The sequence below is a fragment of the Trichomonas vaginalis genome, chromosome I (assembly GCF_026262505.1).
Source record: "Trichomonas vaginalis G3 chromosome I, whole genome shotgun sequence".
Lineage (NCBI taxonomy): Eukaryota > Parabasalia > Trichomonadida > Trichomonadidae > Trichomonas > Trichomonas vaginalis.
The window spans coordinates 19,592,973-19,617,483 of NC_067203.1; the positions used below are offsets into that span (position 1 = coordinate 19,592,973).

At 31.2% G+C, this 24,511-nt stretch overlaps 8 protein-coding genes and 2 pseudogenes across 10 annotated transcripts, besides 3 other annotated features; 5 read left to right on the plus strand and 5 right to left on the minus strand.

Annotated features, from left to right (window-relative positions):
* Positions 1-1,333: 1,333 nt before the first annotated feature.
* TVAGG3_1014820 (ankyrin repeat and EF-Hand domain-containing protein 1 family) lies at positions 1,334-6,283 on the minus strand (the record flags this gene model as incomplete). The annotated part of the gene is made up of 1 exon (XM_001308969.1): positions 1,767-6,263. The coding sequence occupies one exon, from the start codon at positions 6,261-6,263 to the stop codon at positions 1,767-1,769; it is 4,497 nt and encodes a 1,498-aa protein (XP_001308970.1).
* A 1,652-nt stretch (positions 6,284-7,935) lies between these two features.
* On the plus strand, positions 7,936-10,916 carry TVAGG3_1014830 (importin beta family; the record flags this gene model as incomplete). The annotated part of the gene is made up of 1 exon (XM_001308968.2): positions 8,231-10,864. The coding sequence occupies one exon, from the start codon at positions 8,231-8,233 to the stop codon at positions 10,862-10,864; it is 2,634 nt and encodes an 877-aa protein (XP_001308969.2).
* A 330-nt stretch (positions 10,917-11,246) lies between these two features.
* On the minus strand, positions 11,247-11,831 carry TVAGG3_1014840 (uncharacterized protein; the record flags this gene model as incomplete). The annotated part of the gene is made up of 1 exon (XM_001308967.1): positions 11,247-11,831. One exon carries the CDS (start codon positions 11,829-11,831, stop codon positions 11,247-11,249), a length of 585 nt encoding a protein of 194 aa, XP_001308968.1.
* Positions 11,832-12,117: 286 nt separating this feature from the next.
* Positions 12,118-12,155: a mobile genetic element.
* A 675-nt stretch (positions 12,156-12,830) lies between these two features.
* On the plus strand, positions 12,831-13,469 carry TVAGG3_1014860 (uncharacterized protein; the record flags this gene model as incomplete). The annotated part of the gene is made up of 1 exon (XM_051254642.1): positions 12,831-13,469. One exon carries the CDS (start codon positions 12,831-12,833, stop codon positions 13,467-13,469), a length of 639 nt encoding a protein of 212 aa, XP_051080216.1.
* Positions 13,470-14,266: 797 nt separating this feature from the next.
* Positions 14,267-14,327: a terminal%2Cinverted (terminal inverted repeat of Maverick-1A transposon ID:TVAGG3_1014870).
* Positions 14,267-24,511: part of a mobile genetic element that runs on past the window's edge.
* TVAGG3_1014880 lies at positions 15,421-16,016 on the minus strand (annotated as a pseudogene). Its single transcript has one exon. A coding segment is annotated over exon 1 (596 nt).
* On the minus strand, positions 16,984-17,385 carry TVAGG3_1014890 (uncharacterized protein; the record flags this gene model as incomplete). Its single annotated transcript, XM_001308964.2, has 1 exon — positions 16,984-17,385. The coding sequence occupies one exon, from the start codon at positions 17,383-17,385 to the stop codon at positions 16,984-16,986; it is 402 nt and encodes a 133-aa protein (XP_001308965.1).
* On the minus strand, positions 18,233-18,776 carry TVAGG3_1014900 (uncharacterized protein; the record flags this gene model as incomplete). Its single annotated transcript, XM_051254643.1, has 1 exon — positions 18,233-18,776. A coding segment is annotated over one exon (544 nt), but the record flags the coding sequence as incomplete, so codon positions are not given.
* TVAGG3_1014910 lies at positions 20,546-21,750 on the plus strand (annotated as a pseudogene). Its single transcript has one exon. A coding segment is annotated over exon 1 (1,205 nt).
* On the plus strand, positions 22,773-23,324 carry TVAGG3_1014920 (integrase core domain containing protein family; the record flags this gene model as incomplete). The annotated part of the gene is made up of 1 exon (XM_051254644.1): positions 22,773-23,324. One exon carries the CDS (start codon positions 22,773-22,775, stop codon positions 23,322-23,324), a length of 552 nt encoding a protein of 183 aa, XP_051080218.1.
* Positions 23,563-24,320, plus strand: TVAGG3_1014930 (organellar and viral DNA polymerase type B; the record flags this gene model as incomplete). Its single annotated transcript, XM_051254645.1, has 1 exon — positions 23,563-24,320. A coding segment is annotated over one exon (758 nt), but the record flags the coding sequence as incomplete, so codon positions are not given.

The window sequence follows — 24,511 nt, forward strand, 5'->3', positions numbered from 1 at the left end:
AAAAGAAGCAAAAATAATTGAAAGGAAATAGCTAATTTTTACCATTTCTTCAGAAATTTGGGCATATGAGTTAATGGAAGTTTCTTACGGAGACAATACTAAATTATTGATTAAAAAGAAGGGGAATGCGTGCAAACGCTAATACATGAAACCTCGTGAGAGGAAAACTTCAAATCGCAAAAAAAAATTCAAAATTTATTCTTTATATCATCAGAACGCAATGTTCCAATTAATAAGTTGCCATTCACTATTCGAAATAGACCGATTTCATTATAAATTCTTACGCTTCCCTTAATAAAGATATTCCGAATAGTCAACAATCGCTCATTGTTGATGAGTCACATATTAACCCTTCATCAACAAGCTATTACATTATAAATGCTTTAATAGATTTCTTAATAAATTCTCATTCTAAACATGATGAATTTTATAAATGATAATATATTTGCATTAATACTGTATGTCATAATTCTTTTATTAAAAATGGCTTAAATGATGAATTAAAATTCATAATTAATTATCTTTTATATATTGGATTTAATAAATAAACCAAGGCATGCATGCAAAATCAAGCATAATTGTATGTAAAATTTATGAAATTCTTTAAATACTTAAATTCGTTATTGATTTTTTAAAAAAATGAACAGCTATCCATGAGTAACATGGTATCTGTGTATGCCATATTACTTATATATACTATAATATTGGCACTATCTAGATTTCTTTACTTAGATCGAGTTAAAATTTCAATGGATTCTATGTATTTAAACTATTTAATGCGTAACTTATTATATAAGCAACTACTGAATGCTTTTTCTTTTGCTTTTTTCAGTATTTTGCATTTAACAAGTGAATTTCATATCTAAATCTGGTGAAGCTGAGGGTAGTACAAGTCTGAGTTAGGCATTTACTATCACCTACTAGATTCATGTTTAACAGTTAAGTACCAAGCCATTTACTTCAATATACAGAGTGGAGGCACTTCTCTGCCATTTCACAATTTTGTCAACAATAAATTGGCAGAAAATTAAATACATGATATGCGAATTTAGAAGTATATATGGCTAATTATTAATAACTCTGAACAATTTCAAAAAAATTAAAAATATCCGTGTGACTTTTTGAATTTTCAATTCAAAAAGTCACATCGGATATTTTAGTTTCTTTTTCATTTACGCCTTTAAACACTCCAAATGTGTCTTCGCAACCTTTTAAAATTTGAATAAAAAAGAAATTTGATTTTCAAATTTGCAAGAGTATAACATAGAAGGACATCCTTAATTATATACACATGAAAACTATCAATGGGATATGTTAAGAATGGGATGAATAATTAAAATTCATTGCGAAATAGAAAGGTACCTTTATAGATAGGAATCTGCCCGATATCAAAATAAAAACAATACATTTATTTGAGTTCCGAATTAAAAGTCTGGTTCACAATTCTGGAAAATTTGAGGTAAAAAACAAAATTCTTCTCAATATTTTTATGAGAACTCTGTGTCACTTTTCAGACAAATCTTTTTATTATTACATATTATATCCTATAGGATTGCGAATTTATAAATCATTTTATATCATAAATCATAAAATCGATTGTTTTCAGACATCATATTTTATGGAATTAGTTTCAGACATATCTTTTTATTATTACATTTTATATCCTAAATCATAAAATTAACTTCTTAAAATCTGATTTATGAATTTCAGACATCATATTTTATGGAATTACTTTCGAAACAATTAAAAATTATAACCCAAATTGGTTATAAAACTTCATCATCATCTACAAAATCAATTTCATCTACTTCGTCAAAGTCTGGCCCTCCACCGTAATCATCGTAATCATCATAATCATAATCAGGGTAGTAAGGAATCGGCTTTGCTTTAGCATCTTTATAAGGGAAAGGATCAAAATTGATAAACAAGCCAATATTTTCTCTGTTATGAAAAGTTCTAAAAGCAAGAGATTTCTGTACAAAAGTAGAATTATTAGCAAGATCGATGTAGTTTTGGCTGTTGCGAAGAACAAGGCCATAATGTCCAATAGATTGGTAATTAGTTGTTCTCAACGGACCATTATATTGGAATTGTTCATTAGTTTCAAGACATTTTTCAAATAATTTGAAAGAATCACTTTCAATTCTTTCAACAGTTTTGTCGATTTTTTCATAAAGAACAACCGCGTAATGATCATTAACATTAAGATGCTGTAATGCACAAGACATTGGCGATTGTACAACTCTGTGTCTCAATTCAACCTTGTCAACCAAGAAATCGAAACAATTTTGTGCATTATATTCAATTGCGCAATTAATCAAAGTCAAATCATCACTTGAATAAATCGAGTTCAAGTCTAAACCTTTTTCGTAAAAGAGTTTCAACAAATCAATTCTGTCGTGAGAAACAGCTTCTAATGCTGGAGAATGAAGGTAAAAGAAACCTTCCAATTCATTGATATCTGCACCATTTTCAAGTAAACTCTTGATAACATCGAAATTGCCAATTTTCGTAGCAATAAACAATATATCTGTATTGCGGTTATATTTCTCAATTTTGTCACTTTTACTTGACAAAACGAAGAAAATATTTTTGTAAGGTTTTGAAGCTTTTTCCATTTTTTGATCGATCAAATTTTCTATTTCCGGATTATTTAGATTTTGCTTCAAAAACTCGAAACAGAAAGGCTGCAAAATAGTATTAAATCTTGATGTGATTTGCGTCAAGAAGAAAAGAGCGAATGGGAAATTAATTTCTTGTGAGAAAATGAGATCCATCAAATTAGAAATATTTTCAATGTTATAATTTTCATTTTTCATTTCATCAATCAATCTTTGTTCAGTTAATGGCATTTTGAAAAGATTACTGATATAATTTGTTAAATAAATTGTATCAGTTCTTATATAACCCTGATCCAAAGTTTCAATAATGTATTTATTTGTATATCTTGCTTCAAAAGTCATTTTCGTATTCAAGAAAATTTCTCTTTTCACTGGAGAATGAATTTCATTTTCCATGATGACAGAAATAGGTGTTTTCAAGACATATCCCAAATCGCAACCTTGTCTTATCAAGAACTTCAAAAATTCAGGATCATCAGCAAACAGAACTTTTTCAATAAAACTTTCTCCATTTACAATTGTATTAACTAAAGCGCCTTTTCTGACAAGCCAATAAATATTGTCTTCGTCACTTCTATTTGCGGCTAAATGAAGAGCTTTCGTAAGTGCTTCAACGGAAATATCGTAATCTTTCAAGTTCTTCAACCATCTCTTTGTGTTTGTAAAGTTTTGGAAAATTTTGACAAAATAATCGTCATTGATTTTATGATTTTTAGGAACGTATTGAACATTTGTAATACAACCTAAAAGAATCAAAGAATCCTTAGATAATCTTTCTTTGTATTTTGACAAAACATATTCAACGAATTGTTTCGATTCAGGGAAATTAACAATCAAACTTACCAAATCATTTTCTGAGAAATCTCTTGAGAAAAATTCATCAACAACTTTGTAAGAAATATCATCAGGCTGTGGCTTATTTAATAGATTAGTTTCAAAATCAGGATCATTATGTGTTGCGACGAAATTAATTAAGTTTCTCGTTGTAATATTCTTTAAGAAAATCTCTCTATTAAGAAGATTTCTTTGGAAAGGAGAAGACAACCTTGAATGACTAATTTCATTTAATACCAATGCAGCACTTTCATTATTCAAATTCTCATAAACTAAGAAAACATTAATTAATGTAATGAAATTCTTTTCGCGTTCCAAAATCTCAGGAACAGTGAAATATTTCGCATTCTTTGGATTCTTGAAGATTTTATCTTTCATTTCAGGAGTTGTCTTCAAATAATCAATTTCTTCTTGAGTGAATTCTAAGTATTGAATAAATGATGGTGCATTTGTGTATTTAAGCATTTCCTTGAGATCATAGTATTTTCGATATTTCGATTTCGCCAAAACCTTTAAAAATAACAACATCATGTTTGTTGGAAGTTGTGAACTAACTTTATATCCAAAATCACGACTTTCTTCAATTGTTTGACCAACTAAATACATGTAGTAAACTAAGAGTTTGTCGAAAACAGGTTTCTCAAGATCATTTTCGTTATCGTATTCAATATACAAATCAATCAAAAATGGATTGTTTGGAATGATATCAACCAAAAGTGACGGATTTTTGAAAAATTCTTCTTTGAATTTTTTGGATTCCGCAACAGCTTTGATCATCTTTGATAACAGATCAGTTCCTGGCTGATTGAAAAACATGTTATCAATTGTATTGCTCGAAATTCTAATTATATTTTGGAATTTCGAACGTTTTGCGAATTTATTATGAATATCAACATTTTTCTGAGATGAAAAATCATTGATCTGCTCTTGTGTTATTAATTCTTTCGATAATAATAAATTCATCAATTCCTTATCAAACAATGGAAGAATTCTCATTAAATTGACAATGTCAAAAACTGTCAATTTTTGTAAAATTGGCAAATTTTGGTTAATCAAAACAGTTAAATCAATAACATTATTTGTTGGCTCTATATCCTTTGTAAAGAAGTATCTGATCAACTTAACAATAGATTCATCTTTGCTATCATTATAATTACTCAAAAATTCATTATAAATAACAAGCCAAACATATGGAAAATTTTCTAATAAAAGTGACATTTGATTATGATCCAATTGTTTGTAATATTTTTCAACCATTTTTATCAATGTCTTGAAATCGAATATCTTTGCACAATAGAACATTGCATCCAAAACATGTTCAGGATTAATAGGAAGTCCTCTGACAAATGCTTTATATAATTTATCAGGTGTTTGTTCAGCAAACAATCTTTCAACAATTAAATCATGAATTTTTGGGAATTTTCGTTTGATAGAATCAATAATACTCTGGTCCATCTTGAAATCAACAAAGTTCTCATGATTAACAATCGTTTTAAGATGATCTTCTAATTCAAGTGATAAACAGCCGTTTAAAATTTTTGTAAAAACCGTTTGTGACATGTTATTTATCAAATTATTCAAAATTTCTTCTTCTTGGACTTCGTAGAATAAATTGATACTGAAACATGATTGTTTGGACAATTCTCTGACCGGATCAACTAATCCATCCAAATAAAGAACAGATAAAAGATCAACACAGTTAATTAAATTATTTCGACCCATAATTCCTAAAATTGCATGAATTGTCATGGTTTCTGTGAAGTATAGATATCCTGTACGCTTTTCTTCTTGTTCTTCTGTGAAATCGTTTTGAACAATCCAATCAAAAATTTCATCATTTCTGAAATAAAGAGGTATGAACGTGACGTTGTCGAATTTGATGTTGTTATGTATCAAAATACGTATGATCTCCATGTTTCCACCTGCTACAGCAAAGCCTGCAATGGAATTTAATTTTGGATGATTTAATAAAATGAATTTGAAGCAGTTGATGGCACCATACAATGCTAAGAACTGTATAATGTTGATTGATCGTCCATCCATCATGTACAACTTGTTGAAATCGGAATCACTTGTAATATTTACGAAATACTCGACATTATCTGAAATTGCTGCTTCGTACATCTCGAGAGGAATCTTTTCTAGGGTTCCATTGGATTCTGGTGAATAAACAATGTTCGTAATGAGTCGATTTATCGAAGGATTTTGAAATGTCGAAAATGTAAGTTGTGATGCTTCTAAATTACTTCCAATGTGCTCTGATGTGAGGAAAACACCAAAAGAAACTGGTAATGTCGATGAATTCCTGATAAACATTTTAAGTTTTTTGGAAAATTTGGAATAAAGTTGGACATATTCTTTAACAAGACGTGGACGAACGAATACACTCGTTTCAAATTCGCGTACGCCTGTGTAAACGTTGTTTTCTATGAAGTTTAACAAAGTATTTGTTTGCTCTTCATTATTTGAATCGTAGCTTTGCAAAATAAGTTGGATATTCCATAATTCTTCGAGATATTCGGGTACTTCTGTGGTTGAAACTGAAAAAGGAACCAAAAATCGTTGATAATTTTGAACATGACCATCGTTTGAGAAAAATTCTTCATCAAGACTTTTAACTTGGGATGCCTCTAAAGCATATTTAAGATTGTGCATATACGTGTCTGTATTCCGTTGCGCTGCTAATCCTAGAGGATTTTGAAAAGAAGATCGAAAAGGATTAGATGGATTCGTAGAGCCCCACTCTCTTTTCATCGCAGAAATAGATCCATCATAAAATTGGCACCCTTTTCCGAAACCAGAACTCATAAAAAAAATATGATGTCAAAAATACCAAAAATTTAAAAAACAATGCAGAATAAAAAAAAAAAATAGAATACGTATATGCAAAGATTTCTGGAAAGTCGTTTTTCCTTCATATTTCCTTTGGTAAATTTTTGACCTGCAATTACATTTAAAATTAAAAATGCACAAGTCAAACCAAAGGTGATCCCACGAAGACCTAAACGATAGATTTCAAAATAAATAAGATAAACCGAATCAGCAGGATCCAAATATGAATGATATGATCTTAGTTTGAAAAGTTACTAAAAGATTTGTGAATTACGTTTTAATTTCCATAATTTCAGTCATAAAAATTATCTCTAGCCCATGTATACTTGTGTCGTAAAAAGAGAAAGCAAATTTTTAATTTAAATCTCATTTTATTTTGTAAAGAAGATATAGTAAAGAGGTGTATGCAACAAGAAAAATGCAACAATTTATCTTCCATAATTCAGCATATCTTCCCGATTTTCATCCCTAAATGAGTCATTGGAATTACGAAAGCAAGCAATATTTAATTCGAAATCTTTGTTGCCATTGTTTTCCACATGTATAATATAGTATTTTTCCCCTACTGATGATTTTCAATGACTTTTTGAATGATAAAGTTGAAATATATAATTTTTAAATTTTTTGATGTCTGATCATGACATGCCCTCGAATAAATACAGCCAACTGAGAAGTGCATATAAATCTCACATTGATTTATATAATGCATTGTATCAGCTGAAAACGGAAAAAAGAGAAGATTTAAACTCTATTTGTGATATGATCAAAACAAAATTAATTGAACCAGAGACATTGCTCCCCGAAGATATTATAAGATATATTTTGAATATAGAAATAGTAAAGAAGCTGCCGAACTTCTTTCACATGGTGCAAATATCAATGAAAAAGATAATGAGGGGAAAACGGCTCTTCATTATACAGCAGAAAATAAAAATACAGAAATAGCAGAACTTCTTCTTTCGTATGGCGCAAATATCAATGAAAAAGATAATGAGGGGAAAACGGCTCTTCATTATACAGCAGAAAATAAAAATACAGAAATAGCAGAACTTCTTCTTTCGTATGGCGCAAATATCAATGAAAGACTTAAAGATGGGGAAAGTGTACTTCATTGTGCAGCTACTTTTGGTGGTAAAGATACAGCTGAACTTTTTCTTTCACTAGGTGTAAATATAAATGAAAAAGATAATGATGGAGAAACGGCTCTTTGCATTGCAGAACGTAAGGGTTTTAAAGAAACAGCTGATTTTCTTATTTTGTATGGTGCCAATGTTACTGAAAAAAAAAATAAAGATGCACAAAACAAATATGCATCCACTTGCATTTTGATAATTTAACTTTTTTTTTGTCATGAATTTGCAAAATTTTGGAGCAGCAACATGAATGTGATAGCATGGAGCGCAGATGAAAATAATCATTTGTTGAACGAATGTTCAACCTTTATATGGTTAGATTCTTTCGATTAATATCCTATGTCGAGAAACTTGCATTGCATGAATTAACTAAGTAATCACATTCATTTCATATCACATGACATAAAAAAAATAAAATAAAACTTTTTCCGTATCAATATTTTTAGGACTCGCTGATTTTGAACAAATTTTAGTATCAACAAATTTTGAACAAAATTTTAGTTTTTAAAATTGTCTTCAGATCTTGTTGATACGCTCGAAAATTTATATTTATCTTACGAATCAACAGAGCAGAAGGCCTTTCTTGAGCAAATTCAACAAATTGACGCAGATCCTGATTCATTTTTAATACATTTATATCTGTTACATCGTTCCCAAAACAATAAAGTTCTTAAAATATGCGCTTTGCGACTAAGCTTTTTGATTTCTACATACATTGAACAACTTGAACCAGAAAAAATTCTTCAAATACAAAATTTGTTCATAGATTTGCTATACAAAACCAAAGATATTACTATTCTCAAATTCATAATGGATGATGCGGCCGAATTTTTAAAGAAGACAATTGAAACTACTCCATGGAATGAAATTTTTATTTATGCAAATAAAATTATACAAGATCCAACGAAATCACAAGTAGGACTTCACATATGGAACGAAATATATCAATTTTATACTTCAGATGATTCTAGGCAAGCTTTATTTCATATTTTTACAATTTGTAATGAAATTCTTACATCTTCTACTCATCCAGATGATCAGAATGAAGCACTTAATTTCCTTCAGTTCCATCTTGTTCGGATTGAAGAATATCTTTCAGAAGAAGAGAAAAATATTGGCGAACAAATTATTACAACTGTTCAAAACGAAATACACAGTAATTTATACTCAAACCATAATGAACAAGAGTTAAACTCATACATACGCATAGTTTGCAATTTAGTTGCTGAATCTCCAGAATTTATCCAAGAATCTAAGTCAGATTTTTTACAAATTGCAATTTCGGCATGTTCAGATGACTCCATACCTATTAAATTGCGTATTTCCATGCATAACATCATTGAAGCTTTTGCTGAAATAATTGCATTAGAAAATAGAGAAGAAATTCCAATGATTATCAACAATTCGTGCAATCTAGCAATAGAAGCATGCAGAAATGATCTCGATTACAACTTCCCTCTTTCATTTTTCTATGGTTTATCAAAATCATTCAGCGATGATGCGGAAGAACTGTTCCAAATCTTCATGCAGATTGTTCAGGAGCTTACAACTAATGATGATGGTGATGAATTGATGAAGACATGTTGCAAGAAAGTCTCTCTTTTGATACTTCGTTCAATTTCTGAAGGTTTTCAAGAAATTATTGCAGAAAACATAGAATATTATTTAGAAGTTGCATTGCAAAACGATATAGAGGATGATGAAGAGGTTGTTAACTCAATTTGCAACGTAATTAGAGAAATTACAGATAATACTCCAGAATCATTGATTCCTTTTGTTGATGACATTGTTGAATACTTAGTATCAAGGATCAACAATCATGATGCTTTGGTTGTTCTTGATAATCTCCTTTTTAAAGTCGAAAAAACACCAACAAACATTTCAGAAATGATCCAAATTTTGATGACTGATATTGAAGAAAAAGATGATTTCGTGGTCGAAAAAGTCCTCTCCTGTATAACAAGTGGACTCCAACATTTCGATGAAGTTGATGAAACAATTTTTGAAAGTTTGTCACCTTTTTTGTCAAAATTTTTCGAAAATCGGAAAGAAATGAAAGAAATTGTATTGGAATGTTATGGAAGATTAACAAAGACATGTCCACAGAGTATCAAAGCACATCTTAATGAGATTGTTGACTTGATAGAAGAAAGTTTTTCATCAGAAAATTGTCAAATTGATAATTTATGTCGATGTATTGAAGAAATTTCTTTAGTTTTATGTAGATCGATTTCTGAATTCATTCCTGTTATTGTTCCTCCTCTTTGTTGTATAATACAGGATAAAGAGAAGTCAGCAAAAGAGGCTGCACCTTGTTTGAGATGTCTTTCGAAACTTTTTGGTTTAATTCCGAATGAAATGGAAGAATATTTACCTTTTATTGTTGATAACTTGAAAAAGAAACCATTTGAAAGCTCCGCTTACGTTAGTCCTTGTATAGAAGGCATTGCTTATTGTATTGATGGTTTATTGGCTTTGAATCAAGATACTTCTTTTTTCATACAAACATTTTTACCTTGTATCAAAGGATATCCTTCGAAAGATTCATTCTTTGGGTTCTTGTTAATTTCTGGAACAGCATTCTCGTCAATATCCAATTTGACACAGGAATTCTTCGATGAATATTTCGGAATTTTCATAGACGCTTTGAATTTGAAGTTTTTGGGATTGTTGAAAAGTGACACTTCAAAAGAAATTGATCCATCATTGATTCATCCTTTGTTTTATGCTTTTAGTCAGTTTCTTCATGTTGCTGGTCCTGAATTATGTCTTCCATGCTTAGAAGTACTTTATAATACTTTACATTCTCAACAAAATTGTTCAAGTTTGATGAGAATTTATTCTTTAAATTTATTGTCAAGATTTTGTTTGATTTGTCATTTGGAATCTGAAATTTATGATATAACAATGAATGAAATATTCTCATTCTTGAATGTAACAGATAATGATTTGATTGTTCGAACAACTTTGCAATCTCTTTTTTATTTAGTTTCGACATCAAAAACAAAAACAATTCAAAATATTGAGACAATTTATGGATTTGTTAGAAAATGTCTTGATAATTTTAACTCTCCGAAAGTCATAAGAAAAGCATCTGTTGTTCTAGCAAAGCTTTTGTCTGAATATAATTTTGATAATACAAGTGAACTTATTGAAGAAATGTTGGTTACAATCAATCCTGAATTTGATTCAGATGAAATTGTTGGTGAAGCAGAATTTTGTTTTTACTTGATTAAGAATGGATTTTCTGATGAAGAATTGGTTGCAAAAATAGCTTGTGAATTCTTGTCATCTATGGATTTCTATATTTCACAAGTTTCAGATGAAATATACCAAGTAATTTTGCAAAAAGTCTCAACGTTTGATGATGAAGAAACTATAGCAGCAATTGTGAAATATAATCAATATAAAATAGAAAAAATACTATCTCATCTTCAGAGGTAGGAATAAAATAAATTGTTAAATATATGTTTGTTTATTCGTAATGACGGGCTGCAAGATAAATCTGTTTTTTTATATTTTAAATGTTGATGCATTTTCTCTGTTTGATTATTCATACTTTGTTATTTATTATTCCTTCTTCTTTTTCAAGAAGTTCGATTCTTTTCATAATTAGTTCGATTTGATTTTCCATTGTTTTATGTTGCGTTTTAATTGTTTCAATAGCATTATCAAATGTCTCATTGTGCTTTTGAAGAGCTTTTACTGTCTCTTTAATTGTTTCTTGTTCCTTTTTAATTGTTTCTTGCTGCTTTTCAAGTATTTCGAAATGTTTTTATTTGTTTCATCTTGTGTTTTAATTGTTTTAATTTCATTATCATGTTTTTCATCGTGCTTTTCTAATATTAAAGTTTGATTTTGAAGAGCTTTTAATTTCATTATCATGTGTTTCATCGTGCTTTTGAAGAGCTTTTACTTTCTCTTTAATTGTTTCTTGTTGCTTTTCAAGTATTTCGAAACTTTTTTTATTTGTTTCATTTTGTGTTTTAATTGTTTGAATTTCATTATCAAGTGTTTCATCGTTCTTTTCCAATATTGACAAACGATTTTGAAGCATTTTTACTTTCTCTGTAATTATTTTAATATACATTTTATGTGTTTCTGATTGTTTTTCTTGTGTTATAGATTGATTTTCAAGTGAGTTTATTCGTTGATCAGCTATTTCAGAATTTAATGTGGGCATTTTTGCCTTTATAATATCTACAAGAGTGGAGACAGAATTATTAGCATTTCTGGGGGTTTTAATAGGCATATTTGCATTGATTTTTAGTTGGGGCTGTTCGGGTAAAGTTAAAATATCAGATGAATCTAATTGTACAATTTGTTTGATTGGTTTATTATCATCTTCATCGGCACTAAATATTTGATAGTCATTATCAATTTTGTCGATATGATTTGCATGATTATCCATCCAATACTGAGAGTTTTTTGTAAAAAAATTTATTGCCTAGCGTGGGAATATTTATGAATTGTGGAGAGGTCAACCAGGTTCATATTATTATTACACATTATCTTAACTTATTCTATTATGAACTTTGCACTATTCCTTCCTTTCGCATCCACATTTTCAAATACAGTGAAATATCTAAGTTACCATAAAGAGACACTGTGAATGACGCTTGAGTTTTAACAAAAACTCGAAATCTTCATTTGAATTTGTTATTATTACATATAAATCCAGATAAAAATTAAATAATTGTTGTAAACAGAAATTCATCAAAAGTGACACCTCAGAAAAGCTAAAATATTGAATTTTTGGAACTTTTGATAGAGCACGTTTTTAAATATTAATTAAAGTAAATGTATATTTTGTAAAGATTCTTTTTAATAAAAAAATAAAATTTTGAAGAAGAACACAAAATCTTCTGAAAAATAATATCACATAAACTCATATTATTTTCTAATATACAACTATTTTATATAAAAATCAAATTCAATGATCTTAAAAGCGAAGGATAAACCTCAAAATTTACGAATATAATGAGTGGGAATATAATGCTTATCTATCATAAAACCATATGAAATATCAATTTTTGCTTTACGCCTAATTTTTGACGACAATTAGCAAAAAATGTTAAATGTTAACACTCAGTCCATTTGAATATGAAAAATAAAATTGACTTTGATTAAATGTTTTTATTTATCATGCAATTCTTCTTGCGACCAAAGATTTGAATAAAAGTTCAAAAAATAAGATAGCTTAAAAAATAATATACGGTAGTGTTTACTAATAGATGAATAGTATATAAATTCTATTAAAATGGATTTGATCCAAAAAAATATATAAAATTTGATCATAAATAAAATCGTTTTAAATTACTTATTCATTTAAATTATAACAATTATTTTTGATTTTTATTTATCATCCACATTCAAATTTGAATCTTATCACAAAAGAAGGACCACTTTTATGACTACTGCCAAATCTATAAGCAGAGAATGGCTATTTGAAGCTAAAAGAAGAATAGAAGAAGGTGAATCTTACAAAAGTGTGGGAAAGGAAGTTGAATTGGAAAATGGTAAAATTAAATTGAATGTTGCCGAAAATACAATAAGAAGAGCATTTCAACTTCAAGAAATCGAATTACCAAAAGTTAGTCGCGGCAGAAAACCAAATCCACCAACATTTGAGCAAAAACAATTAATTAATTCTTGTGTTTCACAATATAAAGGAGGAATTTCAAAAACTTATTTATTGATTAAAAGGTTTCAAAATATTGCTCAAAATCCCGATTGTGAGAAAGAAAAAGAAGAAATTGCAAAAGAATTTGAAAATATAGAAGATTTGACAAAAGATCAATTTTTTGACAATTTACAAAAAATAAAGCATCATCAAGTGGAAAAATTTATGATGGAATCAGGTTTATCTTCAAAAAGAGATTACAAACCAGCAAATCCACCTACCAAATATCGTGCCATATCAAAGAATTTGATATGGCACTGCGATATTCATTACCTTCACGGTAATGTTTCTTTTCCATTTTTTGCCATATTGGATGATATGACACGTAAAGTTCTCAAAACTAAATTATTGAAAAACAAGTCTTAGTTAGTAAACATATCTTGGGTACGGCGGCACTGCGCGCCTCCTTACCCATTATATGTGAATTTGACACTTTACGAAACCGCTAACGTATATTTTACAACACAAACGACAACACTAACTTAACCTTAAATATTTACAAAGCCACCAACCTCTTCACCCACTAACGAACTCACTAATGAAAAAATAAACGTTCTCATAAATTTTCCTCAATATCTTCATCATCAGTGTTAACCCTATTGTAGTCATACTTGAAGTCATAAACTTTCTCTAACTTCTTAACGTACAATTTACATAACTTACCTTCGTCATCGTATGGTTTAATGATATAACTATTTCTATCTTTATACACAGTCAATGAAAAGTCAACTGGTCTCGGATGTATTTGAAAGAACATGTTATGCTCAGGAAGGAAGAATAAATGTTTAAATGTATGTTTGTTATACTGTGGAATTCGAATGAGTTGCTTTTGTTCTGTCATTTATATAAAAATAAAATAAAAAATAAAATAAAAAATAAACTTAAAAATAAATGATATCACCACTCCCACACGTATGAAAACATAGCGAAAAAATAAATTTAGGTGAAGTGGTGAAATCTCACCTCTTTTTTCACCTCTTTTTTCACCCACACTAACGTTTTCACTAACGAACTCACTAATGAAAAAATAAACGTTGTCAGAGGTGAAAAATAAATTTAGGTGAAGTGGTGAAATCTCACCTCTTTTTTCACCTCTTTTTTCACCCACACTAACGTTTTCACTAACGAACTCACTAATGAAAAAATAAACGTTGTCAGAGGTGAAAAATAAATTTAGGTGAAGTGGTGAAATCTCACCTCTTTTTCACCTCTTTTTTCACCCACACTAACGTTTTCACTAACGAACTCACTAATGAAAAAATAAACGTTGTCAGAGGTGAAAAATAAATTTAGGTGAAGTGGTGAAATCTCACCTCTTTTTTCACCTCTTTTTTCACCCTGTTGAATTCATTACTTTATAACTCTCTTCCTTGGTTTCTTTTTAGTTGCTTTCTTCACGTCTGTCTCCAACTTGACTGTCTTTCTTCTTCGGCCGTAATGATACCAGTTACTTCCACCAGTCAATGGGTCAAATGGTCTTTCGTAAGGGTTTCCATACATTCCATAGGGACCATACGGAAGAACTGCTGGTGGAAGTTGTGGAGAAGAAACATTTTCTTTAGTTCCATCGACTCTATTTAAATGCATTGTTTCACCTTTCATCTGGTCATTAAAGTCTTTTGCATGTTTTGCAAACTCATCGTCCTTTCCTAAAGCATTTTCTGACTCAGTCGCAACCAAATTGGATGCTTTATTTATGAGCCCTATTTTATTTAATCTTAACTTCTTTGCAACCCAGCCTCCAATCTTTCCTTTATTTGCGTCTAATGTCTTTGAAACCCTTTCTCCACTCATTTTATTTACTGCGTCATAAGCCCCAAGTGCTTTTGCTCCAAATGCTAATGCTTTTGTTCCCATTGCGCCTAAAGCTGCCCAAGCTACCATTTACACCATATTAAAATCATCTCTCTTCAATATTATCTCATAAAAGTTCTCGTTACTGGAGAAAGTCAATGAAACATAAGCGTTCTCACGGGCTTCGCCCTCACCGCTTTGCGGTCTATCTAACTTATTTCTTATATCATCTATACGCTTCAAAATGTCTGAACAATTGCTAACATCTTCTACAACAGTTATTTCATCATGAATGACCTTCAAGAACAAGCTCATTTAATATGCAATTAAAATCATCTCAATAATGAGTCCATCCTTTCCATCTTTAGGTAGCACAACATCTTTCATTGAAGAAGGTTCGACAAGTCTTATGTTAAACTTACTGACAAAGTTTGTTATACTATAATGCTTCGGCGGCGAATACATAGTTTGAAAGACATAATATAGATTCTTCAGCAAATTCACTTATACTGGATTTTATAACAATGTTCTCACGAGACCAAATACCACCAATTGACAATCTTGTAAGCAATCCTGCTGAACCTTCTACTGTAAACGTCGATGGTAACATTCCACGAAGGTCATCTATTGACATCGTTGAGTCACTGAATTTAAATATTTTCTTAAAGCAATCGTCATTATCTAACCATGCAATAGCTTTGAAGTTTTCATTCGAATATACATCTGCTTCATTAAATGTAAAACCTGACTTCTTTGCAGAGATGACTTTAAAATCTATTGAGTTTGTTTCAAAATTATATGCTATGGTAACTTCTGAAGGTAATGGATGTCCTTCCGCAGTCAGTTGTTCTCTCACTACCGTTTGAAGCTTTGTGTAAAAACTTTCATGTCATCTCCTGTATCTAAGTTCACATACACAGCAACAGGGAAACTATCTTGCTTCTTTGTTTCATCATTATATCTCAAAACATTAAAGTTCTTCAATAATATTGTTCTTCCTGCTGGAATACTTCGAACCTGTCTGATTTCAATAGCTTTCTCACCTCCTACATACTCTACCCAGTGTCTTGGATATTCATAAGTATACTGACTTTCTTGAATTTTGGTTGGTTTCATCATAACGTGTTCATAGTATATCTTTATACTCTTGTCAGTTAGACTCGGTGCTATGTTCTGAATATTTCTGACTTGCATTTTTAATGGAGATAAAATGAAGCATTTAATACATGACGTAGATGAAGACATGAATGAAACTACAGACAAACTTAACTCTTCTCTTATTCTTCCTTTCAGTAAGATATGAGTTCTGTTCAAATGGTGTATTTCTATTGTGGAAAGATGGGTTCAGGTAAGACATTTAACCTCATTCGTCATATACTCATAACAGAGCGTTTAGGAAACGACTCTTACTATGACCAAATCATTATATCAGCAACTTCAGACTCTATGGACTCAACAGCGAAAACATTTATGTCAAAAGTTCAAGCCTCTGTCGTTAAAGTTCCAGACAGTGAACTCATTGAATTTCTTCAACGTTACATTCGACGTAAGAGGAAATATTATGCCATCGTAGAGTTCATACAGTCAGGAATGCAAAAGACTTCTGAGGAGATGGAAAGAATTATTGACAAACACCACTTACGTCAATACTCAGGAGTTTACGATATGAAACGACTTACAAACTACATTCTATCAAAACTTTCAAAATACCCCTTCAAAAAGTATCCTTCAAACACTCTTCGTTTGTGACGACTTCGCCGGAAAAGGTTTAGTGTCAAAGCCTGACTCACCATTAGCTAACATCATAACTAAAGTCAGACATTACCATTTAACTGTAGCAATACTTATGCAAACATGGAGTTTTTGCTTTAAACATAAAACGTCTCATAACTGACTTCGTTATCTTTCAAGGTTTCTCACGTTATGATATTGAACTCATTTGGAAACAGTCAGGTATAACATTACCTTTTGAAGAAATTTGGGAAGCATATAAGTCTCTCATCTCTCCTCGTTCATACCTTGAGATTCATATCATGACTAATACCATTAAAGTCAAAAATATTCCATGGGAACGACCAACATTGTTTTAAAGTTTAACCTTCAATTGACTGATGGTAAACAAATTCCATGCATCTCTGTCGCCATTTCTGTTAATATTTTTGCTGTCATTCATATCATCCACTTCCCCATCCGTTAGCTTTTGAGGATATGCGTTAGAATAGCTGTTCTTAAATGAAGGCTTTTCACCTTTGAGAGCATAAACTCTATAACTTTCTGCATACTTTATGTTTGAACCTCCTGAGCCATCATTGACATAAATTTTTATAGGCTTCCACCCTTTGTTCATATTCCTGCTTCTTCCCTTTGCTCTTTTGTTCAGTAGTTCTACATCTTTATACACAGCTCCTGTCTCAGTGAATTCAACAATATTTTCATTCGTTAGCTTTACATTCAAACCCTTGTCGAGTATATTGTTCATTTCATACATATAAAAGGTTTTTATTCTATATGAAATGAGAAGCAAATCCATCTTAGCTGGTGCCGTTAATGTTCCAATTGAACCAACATCAAATGTTGACTCACGAACGACAAACAATATTGTCATAAAGAACTATAGTTCAGAGTGTTTGAAAGAAAAAGAACCAGAGCTGAAATCCGTGAATTTAAACACAGCTTCAAACGCTAACGCTACATCAGATGTTAAGTTAGAGTATCCACCACTGGACCAAATTCTTTCAAGAGAAGCCAACGACAACCCTTACACAAATGTTCAAACAAATCCTTCAGATAACGTAGACCATTACCTTCTCAGTTATACAAACAATTTTACTCAAAGACGATAAGAAGCTTTTGATAAATCTTATATAAGATAATTCTAACAAAGGAGGACCTTGAAAATGTTATATCACGAATAACAGGAAAGCAATGTGTCATTGACTATCTCGACCCTGAAATCGAATGCTGTGGTCAAACGCCAATATTCATGAAAATAGGTAACATCCGCATCATTGAAACACCAGGAACTACAGGAGTTGAGTTTAAGTATAAATATTCGAACGAGTATACAAAACTTTCAACAGAATATAAGCTTTGTTTGAAATATGTTTTAGTAAATTAAAGCAACTTATAGTATCTATCCAAAACTTCTTCAACAGTATCGAACTCATCTTCATAATGCAAACCTAATCTTATTGACTTGGTGCAGTTTTCACTAACACAATATTTTTCTGTTCTCTTGACTGACATAACTAACTTCATTTGTTTCATCAAACAGCAACAACCAAAGTTCATGACCTAATACATAACATTCATACTTTATATTTTTAGCTCTGAGTTCTCTTGTAAGCTGTTGCATTTAATATTTTCTAAAAAGTCAACTTCAACAGTCATTCGCACTGGTGCCTTCAGTTCTACAGGCTCTCCTTGAAAGTCAACAAGTCTGAATTGCATGTCTTTCAAATTATGAGGACTAATGCGAACCCATTTACCTAAATGAGTTGCTATGACAGGAACGTTTGGAATGAACATTGAATTGACTGCATAACAGAAGGATTTATATTCTACTGAACCTTTACTATTAACTCCTGAAATACCTGTGACATTAGCTATTTTTGACTCAATGTACAAACAATTGCCATAACATACGTATGGAACAGATTTCATCTCAATCGTTTTGTCAACACTTTTCAAAGGAAATGTCATATGGTATGCACCCAAAAGAAGTTGTACTCTATGACTCATTCTTGGTATCTTAAACTCCTTCGCATAACTGAACTTCAAAACTCCTGCAATAAGTTTAACATTCATTAAGTTTTCTTCGTTATCCTTGTTTATTGTAGTATTTATGAGAGCATTTAACACTCCAGCTAATGTTTCCATCTTATATTCTACATTATTGTGAAATCTTATTTCGTGCTTCTTTCCATCTATTTCAATCTCCATGAAATCTGTTTCATCTGTTATAACGAATGAAGCGATAGTATTGAAGTCAACCATTCTGAATGCAAGCGCCTCATTCTGTAGACCTAAGTTTGTTTGTAGCTTTACTGTCCCGTATTCGTTTGGGTCTGTACTTTGCAAATAGAACAACATTTTATTCTCATTAAAATATGAGTATAGCTGCATATGCGTATGAAGCTGACAGAGCTAAACGTTTATATTTTGGTCAATACTCTCTCACACTTACTGACAAATATATTGTTATCACTGATGGAAATACTGAGAAATACATAACATGGAAGGACTATGAAAAGTTTGACCCTATTTTAACTCCATGTACTATGCCGTTTATAAAGGACGGTGAAATTATTGAAAAAGATAATACAACCGTATATAGGTCTGTTTATGAAGCGTTAGAATATATGTTGAATTATAATCCCGAAAGATTTGACCCAAGCACTACACCATGTGCAATGCCTTTTATTAAGGACGGTGAAATCGTAAGAGTTCCGAATTCAACGGTTTACACAGCTGTTCAAAACAGTTTACAAAACATTTTAGCGAATATCTTTAATTCAGAACTACAGAAATAAAATTACCATATATAACAGATGCTAAAGAAATTAAATCAAAAAACGACAACATTATTTACGTCACTTAATGATTTAATGACTTATATCATTAATATTCCTGCACCAACTACAGCATTTGATCCAAACTCGACGGTTTGCAGTGTACCTTTCATAAATGACAGTTCATTAATTACTTTAAGGGATTCGACAGTAAATGAATCATTAAAGACGTCATTAATGAAAATCATTGATTTTAATTCATTCACGAATACATATAATTCATTCATTAATGTTTCATATGCTTCTAAAGAAGGTGAGCCAAAAACTATCAATAAAGCGGTGTATGAAATAAAAGCATCAACGACGAAATTGAATTCGTTAACTTTTGACGGTGATAGTTTCGTTAATGACATAACATCGGGAAAACAATTTTAACGAAAGAATACTTAAAATCTCATGTTAGTGAGTTCGTTGAAATTGAAAAAAGAAGGTGGAATTAAGTTCGATCCACTGAATTTCATTTTCAGCTTAGCGAATGCGGGTGTTAGTTTCGCTGAATGGACAACTATACAGAGTGAAATAAATGCAATATGGACGTTTTTGGGGTCAAAAGCGGGAAATGGGTGAGCTTGTAAATGCTGCAAGAACATTAGGTGAAACAGGAAATTTTGTAGATGGTTTTAAAAGACTTGTTTCAAATGTTTTAACAAACACAAAGAAATTATTTAGATATACCATACATAACGGTCAGATTTTCGAACAGGTAGCAACAAACCTCCGATTATGGCTGCGTTGATGATGGTTAGAGATATAAAACCACGTAACGACGGGAACGAAGAACATGAACAACAGGATACTGGTCGGGTTATTCGAGACATTAAAAACGTGTATCCTGAAGTTATTGATTTATTTAGAGGAGTTAATGATTCAATTTCAAAACATTCTATAACCCTCGATGAAGAGAATAAATTAACAGATTATATATTCGTCATTATTGCAGAATTAATGAAGAGAATAAATGAAAAAGGAATTGGTGATATCATTAATGTCAGCGATGTAATGATGAAAAGAAATTTTGACTCATTATTTACAAAACCGAAAACAGAATATAGTCTTTATGACGTAATTACCGAATTAATGAAAAAGATTAATGATAATAAGAGTTCTGGCGGAAGAGTTGAATTAGAAGTGAATGATGTTAATGAGAAATTAGCCGAAAAAGCAGACAAAAATGAGCTTTTAGCTCTGAGTGATAAAGTCAAGAACCACGTTCATTATATAACTTCAGACGAACAGATTATAACGGACTACCATGGATATTTAACACGAAGTGATGAAGTGAAGACGGAAGACCCCAATGAAAGAAGATATAAATACATTCGTGCTAAAGGTTATGACATAAGCTGTACTGTACAGTATGACACGGGTAAAGCACCAGAAGCATTTAGTTATAACGATGAAATTTATGCCTCTACTTTCTCTGTTAAAGGTGTATTAGTTGAACAAGATTTACTTTGAGAGTTAAGTCAAAAATAACGTTTGAAGATGCTATTAAAAGTAAAGCTGACAAAGTTGAACTCGAAGCAATGAACAAAGTTTTGAAATCTCATAAACACAACATCTCCGATATAAATGAACTTCAAGCTACATTAGACAGTAAAGCCGACAAGAACCATACACATAAATCCTTCACTACTGTTAGAGCAGACGACATAATATTGAACTATACCCTTGGTTCAAGTGCACCATTAGAAAATCCAAGTACAAGCGTAAAAGATACACTAAACTCCTTAAATAGTAAATGTATGAACATTGAAGGTCATGTCAGAAACTTTGAAACACATGAACTACCAGCAATGTTAGATAAAAAAGCAGATAAAGAACATACACATAACTCCTTCTCAACTGTTGCTATAGAAAGTATTGAAGGAACGGTTGGCGGAACTGGTGGAGATGCATTATATTATAAACCTCCTAACTTTCCACAAGGTTTAACATCGAATGAAAACATAACAACGAAGAAAGAAATTAGCTGTAAAAATGTTTATGTCATGGACGATGAAAATAATGTTAAATTCACTGCTCAAGATTTATATGATAATAAAGCTGACAAGAACCATACACATAAATCCTTCACTACTGTTAGAGCAGACGACATAATATTGAACTATACCCTTGGTTCAAGTGCACCATTAGAAAATCCAAGTACAAGCGTAAAAGATACTCTTAACAATTTAGATAACAGTTGCAGGAATATCGAAGATCATGCCAGAAACTTTGAAGCATATGAACTACCAACAATGTTAGATAAGAAAGCTGACAAAACAGAGCTTCAAACATTAAAGACAGAAATACTTCAAACATTATATCCTATAGGTTCTATTTATACGTCAATGAACTCAACAAATCCAGAAACAGTTCTGGGTTTTGGTACGTGGAAGCAGATTGTAGATAAATTCTTATACTGTGCTAGATATTCAAAGCAAACAGGAGGTTCGAAGAAAATTAAAGAAGCAAACCTTCCACCGCACACTCATACAGGAACTACAAACACAACAGGTAATCATTCACATTCAATAACAAAAAGAGGTTATACAAATCTTGCAGCAGGTTCGGATAGACAGGGAATGAATAGATATGATATTTCAAGTGACCCAGTAGATTCAAGCACAGGTATTTTCTGTGGAACCACAGGTAATCATTCACACACTTTCACAACAAATCCAACAGGCTCGGGTGCAGATTATATGCCACCATTTGTGACTGTATTCGCATGGTACCGCGTTCAATGAACGCGCTTGAGCCTAGAATAAAATCTTTAACTTTACATAAATGAGCTTGAAAGAAGTATTCGAACAACATCCATGGAGGTCATTTAAGAAGTTCAATGAAGCAGCAAAAAGTTGGGATTTACTAACAGAGCTGAAGTGAAAAAGTTCTTTGACAAAAATGTTGTACATCAAACAAAAATAAACCCTTACGACTACTTTTTACCAATTTACTCCAACACTCCTGACGCATACCAATTTGACACTCTCATTCAAAGCAGAAAAGGAGGACATAAACCATTCCTCATCTTCATTAATGTTAACACTCGCAAAGCTTTTGCGTATATAATGAAAAATAAAGGAACTCGTGAAGTGTTAAGAGTTTTACAAAAGTTTGTAGCAGAACATAGCCCAAGTACTTTAACATCAGACCAAGACAGTGCATACCTCAGCAATGAAATCACAGATTTCTCATTAAGCATAACATAACTCACTACACTACTGAAGACCATAACCATAACATACTCGGCATCATAAACCGCTTCATAAGGACTCTCAGAGATTTAAATCAAGAGCGAGACTTTACCGAAGAAACAATGAAACACTTTCTCGAAGTATATAATTCCTCAACACATTCTACAACAGGACATACACCAAATTCAATGACACAACAACAAGAAGAAAAGTATATACAAAAGAAACGAAGCCAAACACAAAATATCAGAAATTCAACACAATTTACCCTCATTCCTGGTACAAAAGTTCGTGTAGTTCTTGACGACAAACCGTTGACAAAGAAACGTTTAAGGTTAAGTCGAAATTATTATATCGTAGACTCTACGCAAGGTAATGGATATCTTATAAAAGCTGCTGACGACTCCATAGCATTTTACCCTCGTCATAAATTAGTTGAAAGTAGTAATGGCAAACTTGCTGAAACCATTGACGAAGCAAAGCGAGGAGTGGTTATTGAAATACTTGGCTATAACACAAACGATGACACTTATAAAGTAAGATATGAAGGAGGCGTTGAAGATGTTATACCATCTAAGAACTTGAGAGAGTCGAAGCCAACACATCTGGGACCATTAGAGCGGGAGTACTGGAAAGACAAAAATAAGCCAGAAAGAATAAGAAAATTCTTCTAAACTTTTTCATTAGATGTAAATCAGACATGAACGAGAACAGTCATGATATCATTAATGGTACCATTTATTTACACCAAAAATAATGTTTATGTTAGCATGTTAGATCTAACACGTTTTCTAATCACTCTTCTAACATGGTCTAAAACTCTCGAAAATCATGAATTTTTGACATTTCCTTATGAAAGAAAAATAACGCTAATTTTTTTCTAAGAAAAATTTTTATCTTGTATGTAAAGATATGATTTCAACAATAGGTTCTACAACACTTCAAACAACAACTTCACCAAACTCTTTAGTTATGAATCCAACATCTATGTTAGTAGAGATGAAAAGCTTCATTCCTTCTTCATATACTTTTGAGACAGAAATACAAAGAATTAAGCAAGAACTTTTAACAAGTAATTTAGACTGTAGTGCGAAAGATGAAACAAATGAACAGTATCTTTATGACATGCAGGACATTATTGACCATTTACCCAAATTGCCTGAAATCCAACAACAAAAGCTCACTATTCATGAATTCGATGAAATAGAAGTGAAACTAACTGATTCAGTAGAAATAAAGAAGTTCATACGTAAAGTAAACTATGAGTTTCTAGGATATCATTGCAACCATAAAGTTATGGACAAAGATTGCGACATGGTATATAAGAACATCTCTGACATATATAAATCTGGGGAGTTTAAGACATACGACAACTTTGTTTCATTAGTTGCTGAATGTGTATGGCAGATAAGAGATAAAGATAAAAGATGTAAAATATGGAACGAACAAATCAGACCTACATATTCTGAGTTAAAGAAAACCATTGACGCCTTAGTTGTTCTAGCTGGTTTTATTTCAATGTATAACGCAAAAATGAACCCACAATGTTCAAAATGTAAAGCAGCAATAAGGAAATATAACTATTCTGTCAAAGAGATAGAACGTATGAGAAACGACTATGCTGACTTAAAGAAAGAAGTAGAGAAACCAGCAGAAGATAAAATGGACATGTTAGCATTTCTGAACAAAAACTATCCAACAGCTGACGATTTCCTATTATCTGATGTCAAGAAGAAGTATAAAGAAACCTTCGGCATAGTTAAAATTTTTGATATTCTTCGTGAAGAAATAGAAGCTACAAAACTGTTTAAAGTCATGAACCATCGCAACATATACCATGTAAAACGCTTGTAAATAGTTA